At 47.5% G+C, this 17,500-nt stretch overlaps 2 protein-coding genes across 5 annotated transcripts in view; both read right to left on the reverse strand.

Moving 5' to 3' along the window:
* Positions 1-817: 817 nt before the first annotated feature.
* On the reverse strand, positions 818-9,437 carry slc30a10 (solute carrier family 30 member 10). Its single transcript, XM_056257721.1, has 5 exons — positions 8,951-9,437; positions 7,205-7,255; positions 4,410-4,649; positions 2,063-2,119; positions 818-1,546 (listed from the first exon to the last, which is right to left on the reverse strand). Exons 1-5 carry the CDS (start codon positions 9,435-9,437, stop codon positions 1,053-1,055), a joined length of 1,329 nt encoding a protein of 442 aa, XP_056113696.1. The 3' UTR covers positions 818-1,052.
* A 2,866-nt stretch (positions 9,438-12,303) lies between these two features.
* The window catches only part of ypel5 (yippee-like 5), an 8,223-nt gene continuing 3,026 nt past the window's right edge, over positions 12,304-17,500 (reverse strand). For all 4 annotated transcript variants that reach the window (XM_056257745.1, XM_056257744.1, XM_056257747.1 and 1 more), the window contains exon 3: positions 12,304-12,697. In XM_056257745.1, the coding sequence (XP_056113720.1) occupies positions 12,473-12,697 (225 nt within the window). In that variant the 3' untranslated portion in view covers positions 12,304-12,472. The remainder of the gene's footprint in view (positions 12,698-17,500) is intronic.

The raw sequence follows: 17,500 nt of genomic DNA on the forward strand, positions 1-17,500 counted from the left end.
TAGGGTTTGGTTGAGGGTTAGTTGCATGTAATTATGCATCATTTATAGTTATTACTATAGTAACTACATGTAAATAACAAAGATAGCGTAAAATAAAGTGTTACCGAATCTTTTTTATTTTGGGCTGAAATACGAGCTGGACGTCGAGAGAGATTCACTCATTCAGACAATAAATAAGCAGCTGATAGTCTGAGTTTCAGTCAGGCACCGTTGATCGGCATGTTGTGTTTCAGGAACGACTCAAACGAAGACAACGACCCAGAATCATTAGCTGGAGTCTGAAAGGCACAGACGTGCGGAGGAGGTAAAGGGATAGTTCACCCAGAAATTAAAATTAGCGCATGATTTACTCACTGATTTACTCATTAACTGCTGATGATGGACAGATGCACTTTTATGATGGACAGATGCACTATTATGATGGACAGATGCACTTTTATGATGGATAGATGCACTTTTATGATGGACAGATGCACTTTTATGATGGACAGATGCACTTTTATGATGGATAGATGCACTTTTATGATGGACAGATGCACTTTTATGATGGATAGATGCACTTTTATGATGGATAGATGCACTTTTATGATGGACAGATGCACTTTTATGATGGATAGATGCACTTTTATGATGGACAGATGCACTTTTATGATGGACAGATGCACTTTTATGATGGATAGATGCACTTTTATGATGGATAGATGCACTTTTATGATGGATAGATGCACTTTTATGATGGATAGATGCACTTTTATGGACTTCAAAACAGAAACGGACGATCACTGCCTTTATAAAGCTTGGAAGAGCCAGGAAGCCTGTGTTCGTCTGAAAGAAGAGTGTCATACACACCTAGGATGGCTTGAGGGAGAGTAAATCATGGGCTAATTTTCATTTTTGGGTGAACTATCCCTTTAAACAGTCTTTTGTGTTCTGCAGAATATCACAGCACTGTTGCTCAGATCCGGCTGGGATTCAGTCTCAGACTAAAACATTGTGGGTTTTTAGTCCAGGACAAAAATCTTCCACGCTTCTGAAAAACCAGCCTTTTAGCTTTAAAACTTGGTGCTTTCGGCACACTTGTCAGGTGTGTTCAGGCTGTGTGTGTCTGTGTGTGTGTCTCTCAGCAGGGCGGATCCAGCGTTCAGCATGTCAACAGCCACGTCCCCCGAGGGCGAGGAGGAGTTTCCATCACACACACTCACTGAGGGCTTTCCGTCACACACACTCACTGAGGTGGCGCCGGCAGGACAGCAGGAGAGCTTGACGCAGGCGGGCGACACACACACTCCGCTGCAGTGTCCGGTGTCCGTCTCTCCCTCGGCCCGCTCCAGCTGCACCGTCACGCTGTGGACCCCGGCCCGGTGGAACACCTGCAGGATCTGGCCGTGGAGCCCGACCCGGCCCGCCGGCCCCGCCGCCCAGCTCAGATCCGCCAGCTCTGGACACACTCGCACGTGCAGCGACGCCACGTTACGCCCTTTAGACAGCTCCCACACGTGAGCCTCGTGAACGCTCGTCACGCCGGGGAGTTTGCACACACTCTCCACTGGGACACACACACAGAAAAACAAGCGTCATGAGTGGGAAGCTTTTCCATTAAAGTCAGCATGAAACCACCAATAATTTATTCTTAATTATTTATCAGTGTTTTAAACTCCTGTTCCTGGTTATCTTGAATCAGAATCAGTTCCTCTTGCAGCATCTCTTCTCTTCTCTGATGACGAGGGCGGGGCTATAACCTGTCACTCACATGAGATCAGCCAATAGCAAACCACAACCATCCAATCAACTCCCCACAGACACAATCAAGCCCCGCCCACATGTGTTCTTGTTCCAGAAGCGTTTCTGCATTTCTTTGGAACCAGAAATGGTTCATCAATTGATTCTCTGTGAAAACCCCCTTTTAAAGCTTTATCTGTGCTAGTGCAGTGTGTGTGTGCAGAGTTTCTCCACTGTGTGTGAGTGTGTGTGCTGGTGAACTCACGGACGGGACTCAGCCGCAGGTCAGCTGGACTCATCTGTGTGTGTGTGTGTGTGTGAGTGTGTGTGCTGGTGAGCTCACGGACGGGGCTCAGCCGCAGGTCAGCCGGACTCATCAGTGTGTGTGTGAGTGTGTGTACTGGTGAACTCACGGACGGGGCTCAGCCGCAGGTCAGCCGGACTCATCAGTGTGTGTGTGTGTGTGAGTGTGTGTGCTGGTGAGCTCACGGACGGGGCTCAGCCGCAGGTCAGCCGGACTCATCAGTGTGTGTGTGTGTGAGTGTGTGTACTGGTGAACTCACGGACGGGGCTCATCCGCAGGTCAGCCGGACTAATCAGTGTGTGTGTGGTGTGTGAGTGTGTGTACTGGTGAACTCACGGACGGGGCTCATCCGCAGGTCAGCCGGACTAATCAGTGTGTGTGTGAGTGTGAGTGTGTGTGCTGGTGATCTCACGGACGGGGCTCAGCCACAGGTCAGCCGGACTCATCAGTGTGTGTGTGTGAGTGTGTGTGCTGCTGAACTCACGGACGGGGCTCAGCCGCAGGTCAGCCGGACTCATCAGTGTGTGTGTGAGTGTGTGTGCTGGTGATCTCACGGACGGGGCTCAGCCACAGGTCAGCCGGACTCATCAGTGTGTGTGTGTGAGTGTGTGTGCTGGTGAACTCACGGACGGGGCTCAGCCACAGGTCAGCCGGACTAATCAGTGTGTGTGTGAGTGTGTGTGCTGGTGATCTCACGGACGGGGCTCAGCCGCAGGTCAGCCGGACTCATCAGTGTGTGTGTGTGAGTGTGTGTGCTGGTGAACTCACGGACGGGGCTCAGCCGCAGGTCAGCCGGACTCATCAGTGTGTGTGTGTGAGTGTGTGTGCTGGTGAACTCACGGACGGGGCTCAGCCACAGGTCAGCCGGACTAATCAGTGTGTGTGTGAGTGTGTGTGCTGGTGAACTCACGGACGGGGCTCAGCCGCAGGTCAGCCGGACTCATCAGTGTGTGTATGTGAGTGTGTGTGCTGGTGAACTCACGGACGGGGCTCAGCCGCAGGTCAGCCGGACTCATCAGTGTGTGTGTGTGAGTGTGTGTGCTGGTGAACTCACGGACGGGGCTCAGCCACAGGTCAGCCGGACTAATCAGTGTGTGTGTGAGTGTGTGTGCTGGTGATCTCACGGACGGGGCTCAGCCACAGGTCAGCCGGACTCATCAGTGTGTGTGTGTGTGTGTGAGTGTGTGTACTGGTGAACTCACGGACGGCGCTCAGCCGCAGGTCAGCCGGACTCATCAGTGTGTGTGTGTGTGAGTGTGTGTACTGGTGAACTCACGGACGGGGCTCAGCCGCAGGTCAGCCGGACTCATCAGTGTGTGTGTGAGTGTGTGTGTGTGAGTGAGTGTGTGTGCTGCTGAACTCACGGACGGGGCTCAGGCACAGGTCAGCCGGACTCATCAGTGTGTGTGTGAGTGTGTGTGCTGGTAAACTCACGGACGGGGCTCAGCCGCAGGTCAGCCGGACTAATCAGTGTGTGTGTGAGTGTGTGTGTGTGTGTGTGTGAGTGTGTGTGCTGCTGAACTCACGGACGGGGCTCAGCCGCAGGTCAGCCGGACTCATCAGTGTGTGTGTGAGTGTGTGTGTGTGAGTGAGTGTGTGTGCTGCTGAACTCACGGACGGGGCTCAGCCACAGGTCAGCCGGACTCATCAGTGTGTGTGTGTGTGTGTGTGAGTGTGTGTGCTGGTAAACTCACGGACGGGGCTCAGCCGCAGGTCAGCCGGACTAATCAGTGTGTGTGTGAGTGTGTGTACTGGTGAACTCACGGACGGGGCTCAGCCGCAGGTCAGCCGGACTCATCAGTGTGTGTGTGAGTGTGTGTACTGGTGAACTCACGGACGGGGCTCAGCCGCAGGTCAGCCGGACTCATCAGTGTGTGTGTGAGTGTGTGTGCTGGTAAACTCACGGACGGGGCTCAGCCGCAGGTCAGCCGGACTAATCAGTGTGTGTGTGAGTGTGTGTGCTGGTAAACTCACGGACGGGGCTCAGCCGCAGGTCAGCCGGACTCATCAGTGTGTGTGTGAGTGTGTGTACTGGTGAACTCACGGACGGGGCTCAGCCGCAGGTCAGCCGGACTCATCAGTGTGTGTGTGAGTGTGTGTGTGTGAGTGAGTGTGTGTGCTGCTGAACTCACGGACGGGGCTCAGCCACAGGTCAGCCGGACTCATCAGTGTGTGTGTGTGTGTGTGAGTGTGTGTGCTGGTAAACTCACGGACGGGGCTCAGCCGCAGGTCAGCCGGACTAATCAGTGTGTGTGTGAGTGTGTGTGTGTGTGTGAGTGTGTGTGCTGCTGAACTCACGGACGGGGCTCAGCCGCAGGTCAGCCGGACTCATCAGTGTGTGTGTAAGTGTGTGTGTGTGAGTGAGTGTGTGTGCTGGTAAACTCACGGACGGGGCTCAGCCGCAGGTCAGCCGGACTCATTTGCAACAGGATTCCAGCGGTTTCTTTGACCAGTGGAACTGCGGAGGACATGATGATAGCCACCATGATGAGGGTTAGACTGGGGTCCACGTAACACTGCCAGTTGCACGGGCTCTCGGGGGCCAGGGGCCACACATAGAACAGAGCCGACGCCACGACCACCACCACCGACCCCAGTGCGTCATTCAGCACGTGCAGAAGAACACCTGCAGAGAGACAACACTGACCCTCAGAGAGACAACACTGACCCTCAGAGAGACGAGAGACAACACTGACCCTCAGAGAGACGAGAGACAACACTGACCCTCAGAGAGATGAGAGACAACACTGACCCTCAGAGAGACAACACTGACCCTCAGAGAGATGAGAGACAACACTGACCCTCAGAGAGATGAGAGACAACACTGACCCTCAGAGAGACAACACTGACCCTCAGAGAGATGAGAGACAACACTGACCCTCAGAGAGACAACACTGACCCTCAGAGAGACGAGAGACAACACTGACCCTCAGAGAGACGAGAGACAACACTGACCCTCAGAGAGATGAGAGACAACACTGACCCTCAGAGAGACAACACTGACCCTCAGAGAGATGAGAGACAACACTGACCCTCAGAGAGATGAGAGACAACACTGACCCTCAGAGAGACAACACTGACCCTCAGAGAGATGAGAGACAACACTGACCCTCAGAGAGATGAGAGACAACACTGACCCTCAGAGAGACAACACTGACCCTCAGAGAGACAACACTGACCCTCAGAGAGACAACACTGACCCTCAGAGAGACAACACTGACCCTCAGAGAGACGAGAGACAACACTGACCCTCAGAGAGACGAGAGACAACACTGACCCTCAGAGAGGCGAGAGACAACACTGACCCTCAGAGAGACAACACTGACCCTCAGAGAGACAACACTACTGACCCTCAGAGAGACAACACTGACCCTCAGAGAGACAACACTGACCCTCAGAGAGACAACACTACTGACCCTCAGAGAGACAACACTGACCCTCAGAGAGACAACACTGACCCTCAGAGAGGCGAGAGACAACACTGACCCTCAGAGAGACAACACTGACCCTCAGAGAGACGAGAGACAACACTGACCCTCATAAAGAGGAGAGACAACACTGACCCTCAGAGAGGCGAGAGACAACACTGACCCTCAGAGAGACGAGAGACAACACTGACCCTCAGAGAGACGAGAGACAACACTGACCCTCAGAGAGACGAGAGACAACACTGACCCTCAGAGAGACGAGAGACAACACTGACCCTCAGAGAGACGAGAGACAACACTGACCCTGAGAGAGACGAGAGACAACACTGACCCTCAGAGAGACGAGAGACAACACTGACCCTCAGAGAGACGAGAGACAACACTGACCCTGAGAGAGACAAGAGACAACACTGACCCTCAGAGAGACGAGAGACAACACTGACCCTGAGAGAGACGAGAGACAACACTGACCCTCAGAGAGACGAGAGACAACACTGACCCTCAGAGAGACGAGAGACAACACTGACCCTCAGAGAGGCGAGAGACAACACTGACCCTCAGAGAGACGAGAGACAACACTGACCCTCAGAGAGACAACACTGACCCTCAGAGAGGCGAGAGACAACACTGACCCTCAGAGAGACGAGAGACAACACTGACCCTCAGAGAGACGAGAGACAACACTGACCCTCAGAGAGACAACACTGACCCTCAGAGAGACAACACTACTGACCCTCAGAGAGACAAGAGACAACACTGACCCTCAGAGAGACGAGAGACAACACTGACCCTGAGAGAGACGAGAGACAACACTGACCCTCAGAGAGACGAGAGACAACACTGACCCTCAGAGAGACGAGAGACAACACTGACCCTCAGAGAGGCGAGAGACAACACTGACCCTCAGAGAGACGAGAGACAACACTGACCCTCAGAGAGACAACACTGACCCTCAGAGAGACAACACTGACCCTCAGAGAGACAACACTGACCCTCAGAGAGACAACACTGACCCTCAGAGACAACACTGACCCTCAGAGACAACACTGACCCTCAGAGAGGCGAGAGACAACACTGACCCTCAGAGACAACACTGACCCTCAGAGAGACAACACTGACCCTCAGAGAGGCGAGAGACAACACTGACCCTCAGAGAGGCGAGAGACAACACTGACCCTCAGAGAGGCGAGAGACAACACTGACCCTCAGAGAGGCGAGAGACAACACTGACCCTCAGAGAGACAACACTGACCCTCAGAGAGGCGAGAGACAACACTGACCCTCAGAGAGGCGAGAGACAACACTGACCCTCAGAGAGGCGAGAGACAACACTGACCCTCAGAGAGACAACACTGACCCTCAGAGAGGCGAGAGACAACACTGACCCTCAGAGAGACAACACTGACCCTCAGAGAGACTTTATTCAACGATGTCAAAGCCTTTTGGAAAATGTATTTGTTGCGGGCAGTGTTGATATTGTGATATTGTGATGGAAAACACTGTAATATAATTTGACAGCTATCAATTATAGTTTAACAGATCTATCTTCACTGCCACGCTTAGTAACACAGCTGTGCATCACCAGTGCAACAGTGAAAAGGCTCTCTCAAACGGTGTCGCGACGCGTTCCCAACGTTGTTTATGTCGGTATATTAAAAATTCATATCATTACAAAAATAAACACCGGTATTCGGTATGAACCGGTATACCGCCCAGCACTGGCCTGACCAACACTCAAACGCAGGAGACTCACCTCGGATGTTCAGAGGAGGACCTTCTCTCTCAGCCTTCTGGTCCTGGAGCCCTGTGGACGCATAATGGACAAGTGTGGAGTGCAGAACTGAAGATCCACAAGCATGTTTGGTTCTGAGGGTCAAACATCACAGCTGGACGATCAGAAGTCATGGATTAAGAGCCCGTTCACACAGAACGGGTGTTTTTCGCTGTAAACATGCGCGGACCGCTGCGCTCGGTGAAGCCTTGTCTCCGCAGCGCGAGCCTCCACAAACGCACGAGGTGTTTATACTTGATGCGCCGCCGTTGTACTATTTGAAACGACAGGGGGCGCCTCGAGTAATTGTAATCTAGGGTTAGGGTTAGGGTTAGGTTAGGGCTACCAGAGAATGTCTCATAAGGGGAGAACTTCCACTCTCAGTAAACTTCCGGCTTCTGAACTGGTTGCAGTTCCACATATGGGGGCGCTCACAGGACGAGTGCAGAATGAATGGAGGTCTATGGAGATATACCCCTCAAAATCCACTTTATAATTTTTTGTCTAGTAATTTGAATGTTGTATTCGAAACGAGATGCAAAGAAATTACACATTGTTGGGTGTTAGATTTTTTAGAGTCACTTTCACTTATTGCTTTTAAAATGTCAATGATGTCATACACATCGTACGACCAGAGATACTGCTTTACGGCAATCCTTCAGTCACTTTGGTGCGTTCGCGCTCTGCACTTTCTTTTCTCTCGACACAGCTGACACAGGTAAACACACGAGCTAGAAGAGTTTGTGTAAAACTAAAGTTAAAGGTCCCGCTTCGGATGCCACGATGCCATCAAGCGGTGTCTCTGGTCGTAATCAGTCCTTCACTGACCAACCAGCGTCCATTAGCAGAATGCTCACGTGTTATGGGCAACAACAACTCAACCTGTAAGAAATCGAAAGGACATAAGTACTCGTTCATTCAACTTTCGACCTATAACCCATGTTGAACTTGCAAAACCTACAATCAAATCTGAGATTTCTCAACGGCAATCGGGTGAAAGAGACAAATTTTGCCGTCTAGCTCCATAGACTCCCATTCATTTTGCACTCATGGGCGATCGCCCCCAGTGGAACTACAACCACAACTCGGTACAATAGGACGTAATAGGGAGTGGCCATGCAGGCTCTCCGTAGACGGGCTCTGGGGCTACCTTAAAATTTTCATTTAGTTTCGTGAACATGTTTATAAAACATGGACCTTTATTTTTATTAAACGGGCTTATTGAAGGGTCCTTTTATAAATGTAAACTAATTTAGATGCACAAACTGGGTGTCGGTGTGATGAGAACATGCTCGGCCAGATTCGGCTCGAAGTCGTGCATCTCTTCGGAAGCGGGGCCGCGCGGAAAGTTACAAAAAATGCCGTGCACATCGCCACGCGAAATGGGGTCTCGCGCACTAAACGCGCACGACCGCCCACTCCGCGATGACGTCATTTTTGCCGCCCACACCTTCCGGCGAGTATAAACCAAGCTAAAAGTTCAACTTGTAAACAAATAGATTTTTTTCTAGAACTAGAACTTTATTCCAGTTGCTTTTGTTACGCGTTCTGTTCTGTGTGAATGGCCTCTTTCATTGCAGATTATTAGTTCAAAGTACAAGCAAACAGTCAATACTGTACTAATAATTCATGCATGATCTGTTTACAACAACTCTCATCTCACACACACACACACACACTCTATCTCTCTCCCTCTCACACACAATGAAGCGTTGTGATGATCAGCACCTGCTTCTTCCTCCGCCACTTCCCCGTCCTCTTTGCGCGACGCCCCCGCGTCCTTCTGCCGCGCCGCGCACAGGCACCGGTAGTCCTGGAACACCAGGAGCCCGAGCACGTTCACCGCGAGCCCGAGCGCGCCCACGATCAGCACCAGCGTTGGGTCATCGATCGCCTGCGGCAACGCGAGCCTCTTCAGCGACTCCATGGACACGGAGAAGCAGAGCGCCGCGAGGAACACCGCGTTGGCCAACGTGCCCACCACCTCCGCGCGGCCCATGCCGTAGGTGAAGCGCCCCGAGCCCGCGCGCCGCGACACACGCGCCGCCGTCAGCCCGACGCACAGCGACAGTATATCCGACAGCATGTTGAAGGAGTCGGACACGAGCGCGATGGAGTTCCCCATGTAACCCGCCACGATCTCGGCCACGAAGAAGACCACGGTGATGACGAGCATCAGGATCAGGCGGCACGTCTTCCCGCTGTAGCGGCCCATGGTCGAGTGTGTGTGAGACGCAGGTGTGTGGGATGCAGGTGTGTGTGATGGTCTGTGTGCTCGTCTCTGCTCATCACCTGGAGTCTCACGCTGACGAGCATGAGTTGGCAGTTTTCCACACACCGATGATTCAGCGCGCGCGTCTGACGCGTCTCCTCGCGCGCGCTGTTGTGCTGCTGGATTCCTCTCACTGTCACCTTTGGTCACACACACACACACACACACACACTCACCCGGCGGGTTTCTTTCCTGCTGTTTAAGCGTTAGTTAGTGAGTTCCGTGCAGGTCAGCGGGGTTATTGCTCTACGTGCTCAGCGCTTCTGCTCACTGTAGAAACAGTCAGATCATAAATCATCTGCGATTACATGAGCGCGATAAGAGTCTGCTGACTGACAGCTTTCATCTCTGATCGTAAAACTTCTCGATCTAATGAGCTTCATCTGATTCTCTCGTGTCCTCAAACAACTCACACGTGCACTCTTAAAAATAAGGCTCTTTGTCATCGAATCTTTGTTTATTCCACAAAAGGTTCATTAGATTAAGAATGTTTGTTTTATTTTAATAAAGGTTCCAAAAAGGGGTTTTCAGAAGAAGAACCATTTCTGGTTCCCCAAAGAACCTTTCAGCGATCAGTCCTTAAAAGAGCCATTTTGTGAAGTACATTTTAATAATCTGAAGAAACTTTTGTGCAATGGAAAAATTAAATATTCAAGATTCAGATTGTTTCAGAGCAGCTTTACAGTCATAAACAGGAACACAATGCATTTCGTCTGTTGTTCAGCTGAAGTCAGCTCCCTTGTAAAGATAATCTATTATTAAATTAGTTAATTTCATCTATAAAGAAATTCTGCTGAAAACAGTGATGTCATCATCCATAATATGGTATTTAGTATTAAGTGTTAAATGTTCTTCTCTGGAACCATCGATGCCACTGAAAGGTTCTTTGGGGAACCAAAAATGGTTCTTCTATGGAAACCTCCTTTTGAACCTTTATTTTTAAGAGCGAGAAGCAGTTTCTTTTAACATACTGGTGAGTTTTTCTGTTGATCTGATTTGTTTGGTGTCAGTAAACACGTGTTTGACCAGCAGAAATTAGGTTTTGTTCCAGTGTACGTGAGCAGGGCTTGAATGACAGTAGATGTAAGATAAAACCCTTCCGTCAGCTCTAGTTAATACTCTCTCTCACACACACACACACACACACAGACACAGAACCGAAGATGATCCTCTGTGATGTTGGATGAAGTCGAGCACTTCTTCTCAAGACTGCAGAAGAACAACACTGAGCTTCACTGCCCTCTGCTGGGAGGTAAAACTGCACATTATAGAGTGGCCTTTTATTGTGGCCAGCCTAAGGCACACCTGTGCAATAATCCTGCTGTGTAATCAGCATCTTGATATGCCACACCTGTGAGGTGATGGATCATCTCGGCAGAGGAGAAGTGCTCACTAACACAGGTTTAGACAGATTTGTGGACAATATTTGAGAGAAATAGGCCTTTTGTGTACATAGATAAAGTCTTGGATCCTTGAGTTCAGCTCATGAAAAATGGGGGCAAAAACAAAAGTTTTGCGTTTATAATTTTGTTCAGTGTGTATAAGAACATGCAGCTCAGGCTAAACACAACTGAGATTAGAAACGTCAGACGCTGAAAAAACATAATGAACAGAAAATGCTTTAATGAAAGGATAAATATAGAGAAGCAGAAAACGGTCTTGCTGGTCACACTTTTACATCACAAACAAACACTAAAGAGAAACGATCATAAGCATGTGAGGAATTTGCTGAGAATTACAGAACAATAAAGTTTCAGACTGCGGCAGAACTGAGGAGCTTTAGGAACAAATCCACCAGTAATCGCTTCAGTAACACTCAACGCTCCTCTGAATGCTAAACTAAGGGAAAAGCAACTGAACTAGAACAAATCATTTCTAACAAAGGCAGACGGCGGGATCTTTCGAGAGTGTGTGATCGAGAACAGGCTGATGCTTCAGGAACCTTTACACACGTGTATATACATTTCATTCAGAACAGTGCCTTGATCACAGCGCTGACAGAAACCTGTTCACCCAGAGGAGAAGCTTCCAATCTCTCCAGTCAGCAATCCTGAACCGGTTTGTTTAGCTCTCGACTGCCGGGAGAAAGAAGCGCACAGATGATGAGGAGTTCTTACAGCCGTCACACTCCTCATCGCTACCCGGGCGATCTATAAACTATCAAGGAAACTGAGTTTGATGAATTACTACTCCACTGATTTCTCCATTCTCGAACTCCAATCTCCCGTGATCCTGACAGCAGAAAGGAGAACCTCACACACGTTTATCTGTGCTGGTATTGCTGTGGTCTTACTGTGTCTCCAGCTCAGGTTATGCTTTATCAGCATCTGCTCCCAGTGAACATATGAAACACATTCCACTGAGATCCAGGAAAACAAACAGAACAAGTAGATTTGTCAATGATGTCCCAATGCTTTTAGATGCATTTATCTTTCTGTTCTACAGGCGCGAGTGAAACTGCAGGTTTCATCATGTGTCATAATATCAAGATGGTGAGAAAACTCATTATTGAACTAATCTAATCAGGTCGTTTATCTACAAATCTGTAAAATGTGTTGCATCACGTTCACTGAGAATAACATTAACATAAAACTGAGCTGAAGACACGACACAAACAAAACAACAGCAATAATGGCATAGACACACAATAGTACGAAGCAGTGTTTTGGCTCAAACACTTACAGAGAGGAAAGATGCATGAAGAAAACATGAGCTTATGAATTTCTGTCAGTGTTTATAGAAGTCATATGAATTCACATTCCTTCATGAGCCTCATCATTTCTGTACTTTCAGCCAATTAAAGAGGAGATTTTTCAGCGTCAAATGAGTGTTTATTTGTAAATCTATTTAGATAAAATCATGTTTCTCTGCGAGAAGGCGGGCTGAGGGTGATCATGTGACTGGGCTGACGGAGGTCACGTGACTGGGCTGATGAAGGTCATGTGATCACGTGACCGGGCTGACGGAGGTCAGGTGACTCAGGAGGCGTCTGACGGCACGTGCTCCTCGAACCCCTCGCTCTCCCGCACCAGCGCTCGCTCCAGGATCACTCGACCCTCTTTATAGCGCTGGCTGTCCTCTGTGGCGAACTCGTAGATCCAGCCCAGTTTACTGTTGCAGTTCTTACAGCTCACGTCCCGAACCATGTGTCTGCCGGTCAACATCACACGGTCCTGCACCTCACTGTACTGCAGGTTCACCACCTGAGGACACACACACACACACACACACACACACACACACACACACACACGTTACACACGGTCCTGCACCTCACTGTACTGCAGGTTCACCACCTGAGGACACACACACACACACACACGTTACACACGGTCCTGCACCTCACTGTACTGCAGGTACACACACACGAGCCTCGTCTGAAAGGCAAAGGGGGAGGTTTTGCTGTAATTTATAGTAATATCTTCAGAATTACTGAGAAGTCTAATTTTAAATATAATTATTTGAAGTGTTGGTGCTTAATGTAACACTATCTAGTGTAAATGATGAATCCCGTCTGAGATTTGTGCTGGCTACTGTATACAGGCCACCAGGGCACCACACAGACTTTATCAAAGAATCTGCGGACTTTCTATCAGAGTTAGTATTGGCTGCAGATAAAGTACTAATTGTTGGTGATTTTAATATACATGTAGATAATGAAAAAGATGCTTTGGGATTGGCATTTAAAGATATTGTAAACTCAATTGGAGTTAGACAACACGTGTCAGGACCTACTCATTGTCGTAATCATACTCTAGATCTAATATTATCACATGGAATAGATGTTGATGCTGTTGAAATTCTGCAGCAGAGCGATGACATCTCAGATCATTATCTAGTCTCATGTAAACTTCATTTAGCCAAGGCTGCAAAGCCGACTCCGTGTTATAAATATGTTAGACCTATAACTTCTGCCACTAAAGATTGCTTTATCAATAATCTTCCTAATCAGTTTCATCATCTCAGCATCCCAGATAGCTTAGAAGAACTCGATATTGCAACAGAAACTTTTAACTCTCTTTTCCAGCACTTTAATAATAATAATAAGTTTAATTTATATAGTGCCTTTCCCAAGCTCAATGACGCTTCACATTGACAGTAGATAGCAAGCAGTTTACACATAGACAGACAATGGGCATTTGCCCAGTCCAAGTAATGAGCGATTGCAGTTGCAAATCACATTACATTTACAATACAAACATAAAACAGGGCAACAAACATTAATTACAGACAACATAGTGGGCAGTTGGAGTGAAGATGCAATAGAATTATTGGAACCTAGGTTAACTTTGTGACTGTTAACATTGTGACTGGTTAAACAAATGTGTTTTGAGTTTATACTTAAATACATGCAATGTGGTTGTTGTCCTGAGAGCCAACGGAAGAGAGTTCCAAAGCTTGGGGGCTATAACAGAGAAAGCCCTGCCACCCATAGATGATAGACGGGATCATTGAGTGACTTTTTTTTTGGTGTAAGTTAATAGTCTTGCGGCAGAGTTTTGAATATATTGCAAGCGTGAGATAGAGTGTGCTGGTAGACCAGAAAAAATAACATTACAATAGTCGAGGCGAGAAGTGATGAACGCGTGTACTAGTGCTTCAGCGTCTTTTGGGCTGACATAGGCACGGAGTTTGGCCATACGACGTAGATGAAAAAAGGATGCTTTACAAATTTGATTAATGTAAGTGTCGAACGTCAGTGCAGGGTCAAAAATGATACCCAAGTTTTTGACAGTGGCAGATGGAATTATTGATGTAGCTTCAAGGTCAAGTCTGGGAATATTACTTTATTTTTTTTTGTTAGAGATGGAGGGCCAGTGATTAATATTTCTGTTTTAGTCAGGTTCAGACTGAGAAAATTGGAGTTGAGCCAGGTCTTTAATTCGTTAATGCATGATGATAGTGACACAGTTTAGACACTTTAGACACAGTTGCTCCGTTGCGCTTAGAGATTAAAGGAAATTGTCCAACGCCGTGGTACAACGAGCACACTCTCTCTCACACACACACACACACACACACACACACACACACACACACACACACACACACACACACACACACACACCCGGGCCCTTAAGAGAGCAGCCAGAAACATGGAGCAAAACTGGAAGAAAACTAAACTAGAGGTATTTCGCATTTCATGGAAGGAGAGCTCGGTTGCTTACAGAGAGGCTTTAAAAGCTGCTAGATCTGCTTATTTTTCAAACCTATTAGAAGAAAATAAACATAATCCTAGGTATTTATTTGAAACAGTGGCTAAACTAACGAAAAAGAAAGCTTCAAGCTCAGAAGTGTCAAAGCAACACAGCAGTGATGACTTTATGAACTTCTTCACTTATAAGATTGATAATATCAGGGACAAAATTATAACTATGCAACCGTCTACCACAGTATCGCATCAGGAAGTGCATTGTAGTCTCCCTGAGGAAAAATTTGATTCATTTATTGCCATAGGAGAGGACGAATTTTCTAAACTTGTTAAATCATCTAAATCGACAACTTGTATGTAAGATCCTATACCGACTAAGCTACTGAAAGAGATGTTTCCAGAGGTCATAGATCCTCTTCTTACTATCATTAATTCATCTTTGTCTCTAGGATACGTACCAAAAACCTTTAAGCTGGCTATGATAAAACCGCTTGTTAAAAAACCACAACTTGATCCTACAGAATTAGTCAATTACAGGCCGATCTCGAATCTGCCTTTTCTATCAAAGATACTAGAAAAAGCAGTATCCTCACAACGGTGCTCCTTTCTAGAAAGAAATGATATCTGCGAGGATTTTCCGTCAGGATTCAGACCGTACCATAGCACTGAGACAGCTCTCATCAGAGTCACAAATGATCTGCTCTTATCATCCGATCGTGGTTGTATCTCTCTATTAGTGTTACTCGATCTTAGTGCTGCATTTGACACCCTTGACCACAACATTCTTTTAAATAGACTAGAGAACTATGTTGGCATTAGTGGAATTGCATTAGCATGGTTTAAATCACACTTATCTGACCGTTATCAGTTTGTAGCAGTAAATGAAGAGATGTCTTATCGATCACAAGTTCAGTATGGCGTACCACAAGGCTCAGTACTAGGACCGCTGCTGTTCACTCTGTACAAGCTACACACACACACACACACACACTCTGTACATGCTACACACACACACACACACTCTGTACATGCTACACACACACACACACACACACTGTACATGCTGCACACACACTAGGGATGGGAAAAAAAATCGATATTGCAATATATTGTTGTGCTCTCTGTCGCAATAAATAATCGATACACTAACGCCCAATATCGATATTTTATTACAACACAAAATGATTAATTTACCCCTTGTCAGTGTCACTGTCACTACCCAATATCTACCATTCTGTTTGCGGGGGGCGCTGTTCGAGTAAATAGGGGTAAAGTGGCGCAAACAGCGGCCGGTGAAGAACACAAGTTAACTCACAACAACAGAGAGAAGCGAGAAGAATGGCGGAAAACAATATAAAACGAATCAAAGACCCACCCGCTAGTTTCCACTCTAAAGTGTGGAGACACTTCGGGTTTTACGAGCAGAGAGAGCGCAACGGCCGTGCGGCCGCACTCTCACGTCTTCAAACAACACGAGCGCTGTCTTGCTCTCTCTCCCTCGCGCATATTAATCAAAATCAATTGACACGATAGTAAAAGGTCGGAAGACCGCAGTTTCACGTGGAGCATTTCGAGATTTTTAGAGATTAGAGACTCGCCTAAACTCAATGAACAACATCTCAACACTAAATTATAAAGGCCTGTCTCATATAGACGCCTGTCTCGAATACAAGCCGGTGCAGTTCGACGATTTGGGAAAATAAAAACCCGGGAAGTTTTACGGTATATTAATTCTCAATATGTACACATGCATTGTTAATCTTTCTTTTCAGTCACATATATCGTGATATATCGTTGATGAAATTTCTTCCAATATATTGAATATCGTAGATATCGCGAATCGTGATATTATCATATCGTGGACCACATATCGCCACAGAATTGAATCGTGAGGTACCTGTATCGTCCCACCCCTAACACACACACACACTGTCCATGCTACACACACACACACACACACACACACACACACACACTGTACATACAACCCTTAGGAGATATCATTAGGAAGCATGGCATTAGTTTTCACTGTTATGCTGATGATACTCAGCTCTATATTTCTTCACGCCCTGACGAAACTTACCAATCCACAAATTAACGGAATGCATAGCCGATATAAAAAACTGGATGACTATTAATTTCCAGATAGACTCTGAAAAAACAGAGATTCTAATTATTGGACAAAAAACGTCCTCACGTAATAACCTAGAATACTGTCTAACACTTGATGGCTGCTCTGTCAAGTCTTCGTTGTCGGTTAGGAACCTGGGTGTGTGTGTGTGTGTGTGTGTGCTTTTTGATACCAACCTTTCATTTGAAAGTTACGTGTCTAGTATCTGTAAAACCACATTGTTCCATCTTAAAAATATATCTAAATTATGCCATATGCTCTCACTGACGGATGCAGAACAGTTAGTTCATGCGTTCATGACCTCAAGGCTAGATTACTGTAATGCTCTACTGGGTGGTTGCCCTGCACGCTTAATAAACAAACTCCAGCTGGTCCAAAACGAAGCCGCTCGAGTTCTTACCAGAACCAGGAAGTATGACCATATTGTGACTGTGGGTGTGTGCGTGTGCGTATGTGTGTGAGTGAGTGAGTGAGTGAGTGAGTGAGTGAGTGAGTGAGTGTGTGTGTGTGAGTGAGTGAGTGTGTGTGTGTGAGTGAGTGAGTGTGTGTGTGTGTGAGTGAGTGAGTGAGTGTGTGTGTGTGTGTGTGAGTGAGTGAGTGAGTGAGTGTGTGTGTGTGAGTGTGTGAGTGTGTGAGTGAGTGTGTGAGTGAGTGAGTGTGTGAGTGAGTGAGTGAGTGTGTGAGTGAGTGTGTGAGTGAGTGAGTGTGTGAGTGAGTGTGTGA

The sequence above is a fragment of the Rhinichthys klamathensis genome, unplaced genomic scaffold, assembly GCF_029890125.1.
Source record: "Rhinichthys klamathensis goyatoka isolate OS25496 unplaced genomic scaffold, OSU_Roscu_1.1 h1tg000142l_1, whole genome shotgun sequence".
Lineage (NCBI taxonomy): Eukaryota > Metazoa > Chordata > Actinopteri > Cypriniformes > Leuciscidae > Rhinichthys > Rhinichthys klamathensis.

Coding starts and splice junctions, on each gene's coding strand:
- slc30a10 (XM_056257721.1), bottom strand. CDS start 9,437: ATGGGCCGCTACAGCGGGAAGACGTGCCGCCTGATCCTGATGCTCGTC. Junction 7,256..8,950: donor AGTGGCGGAGGAAGAAGCAG/GTGCTGATCATC, acceptor ATGCGTCCACAG/GGCTCCAGGACCAGAAGGCT. Junction 4,650..7,204: donor TCCTCCTCTGAACATCCGAG/GTGAGTCTCCTG, acceptor GTCTCTCTGCAG/GTGTTCTTCTGCACGTGCTG.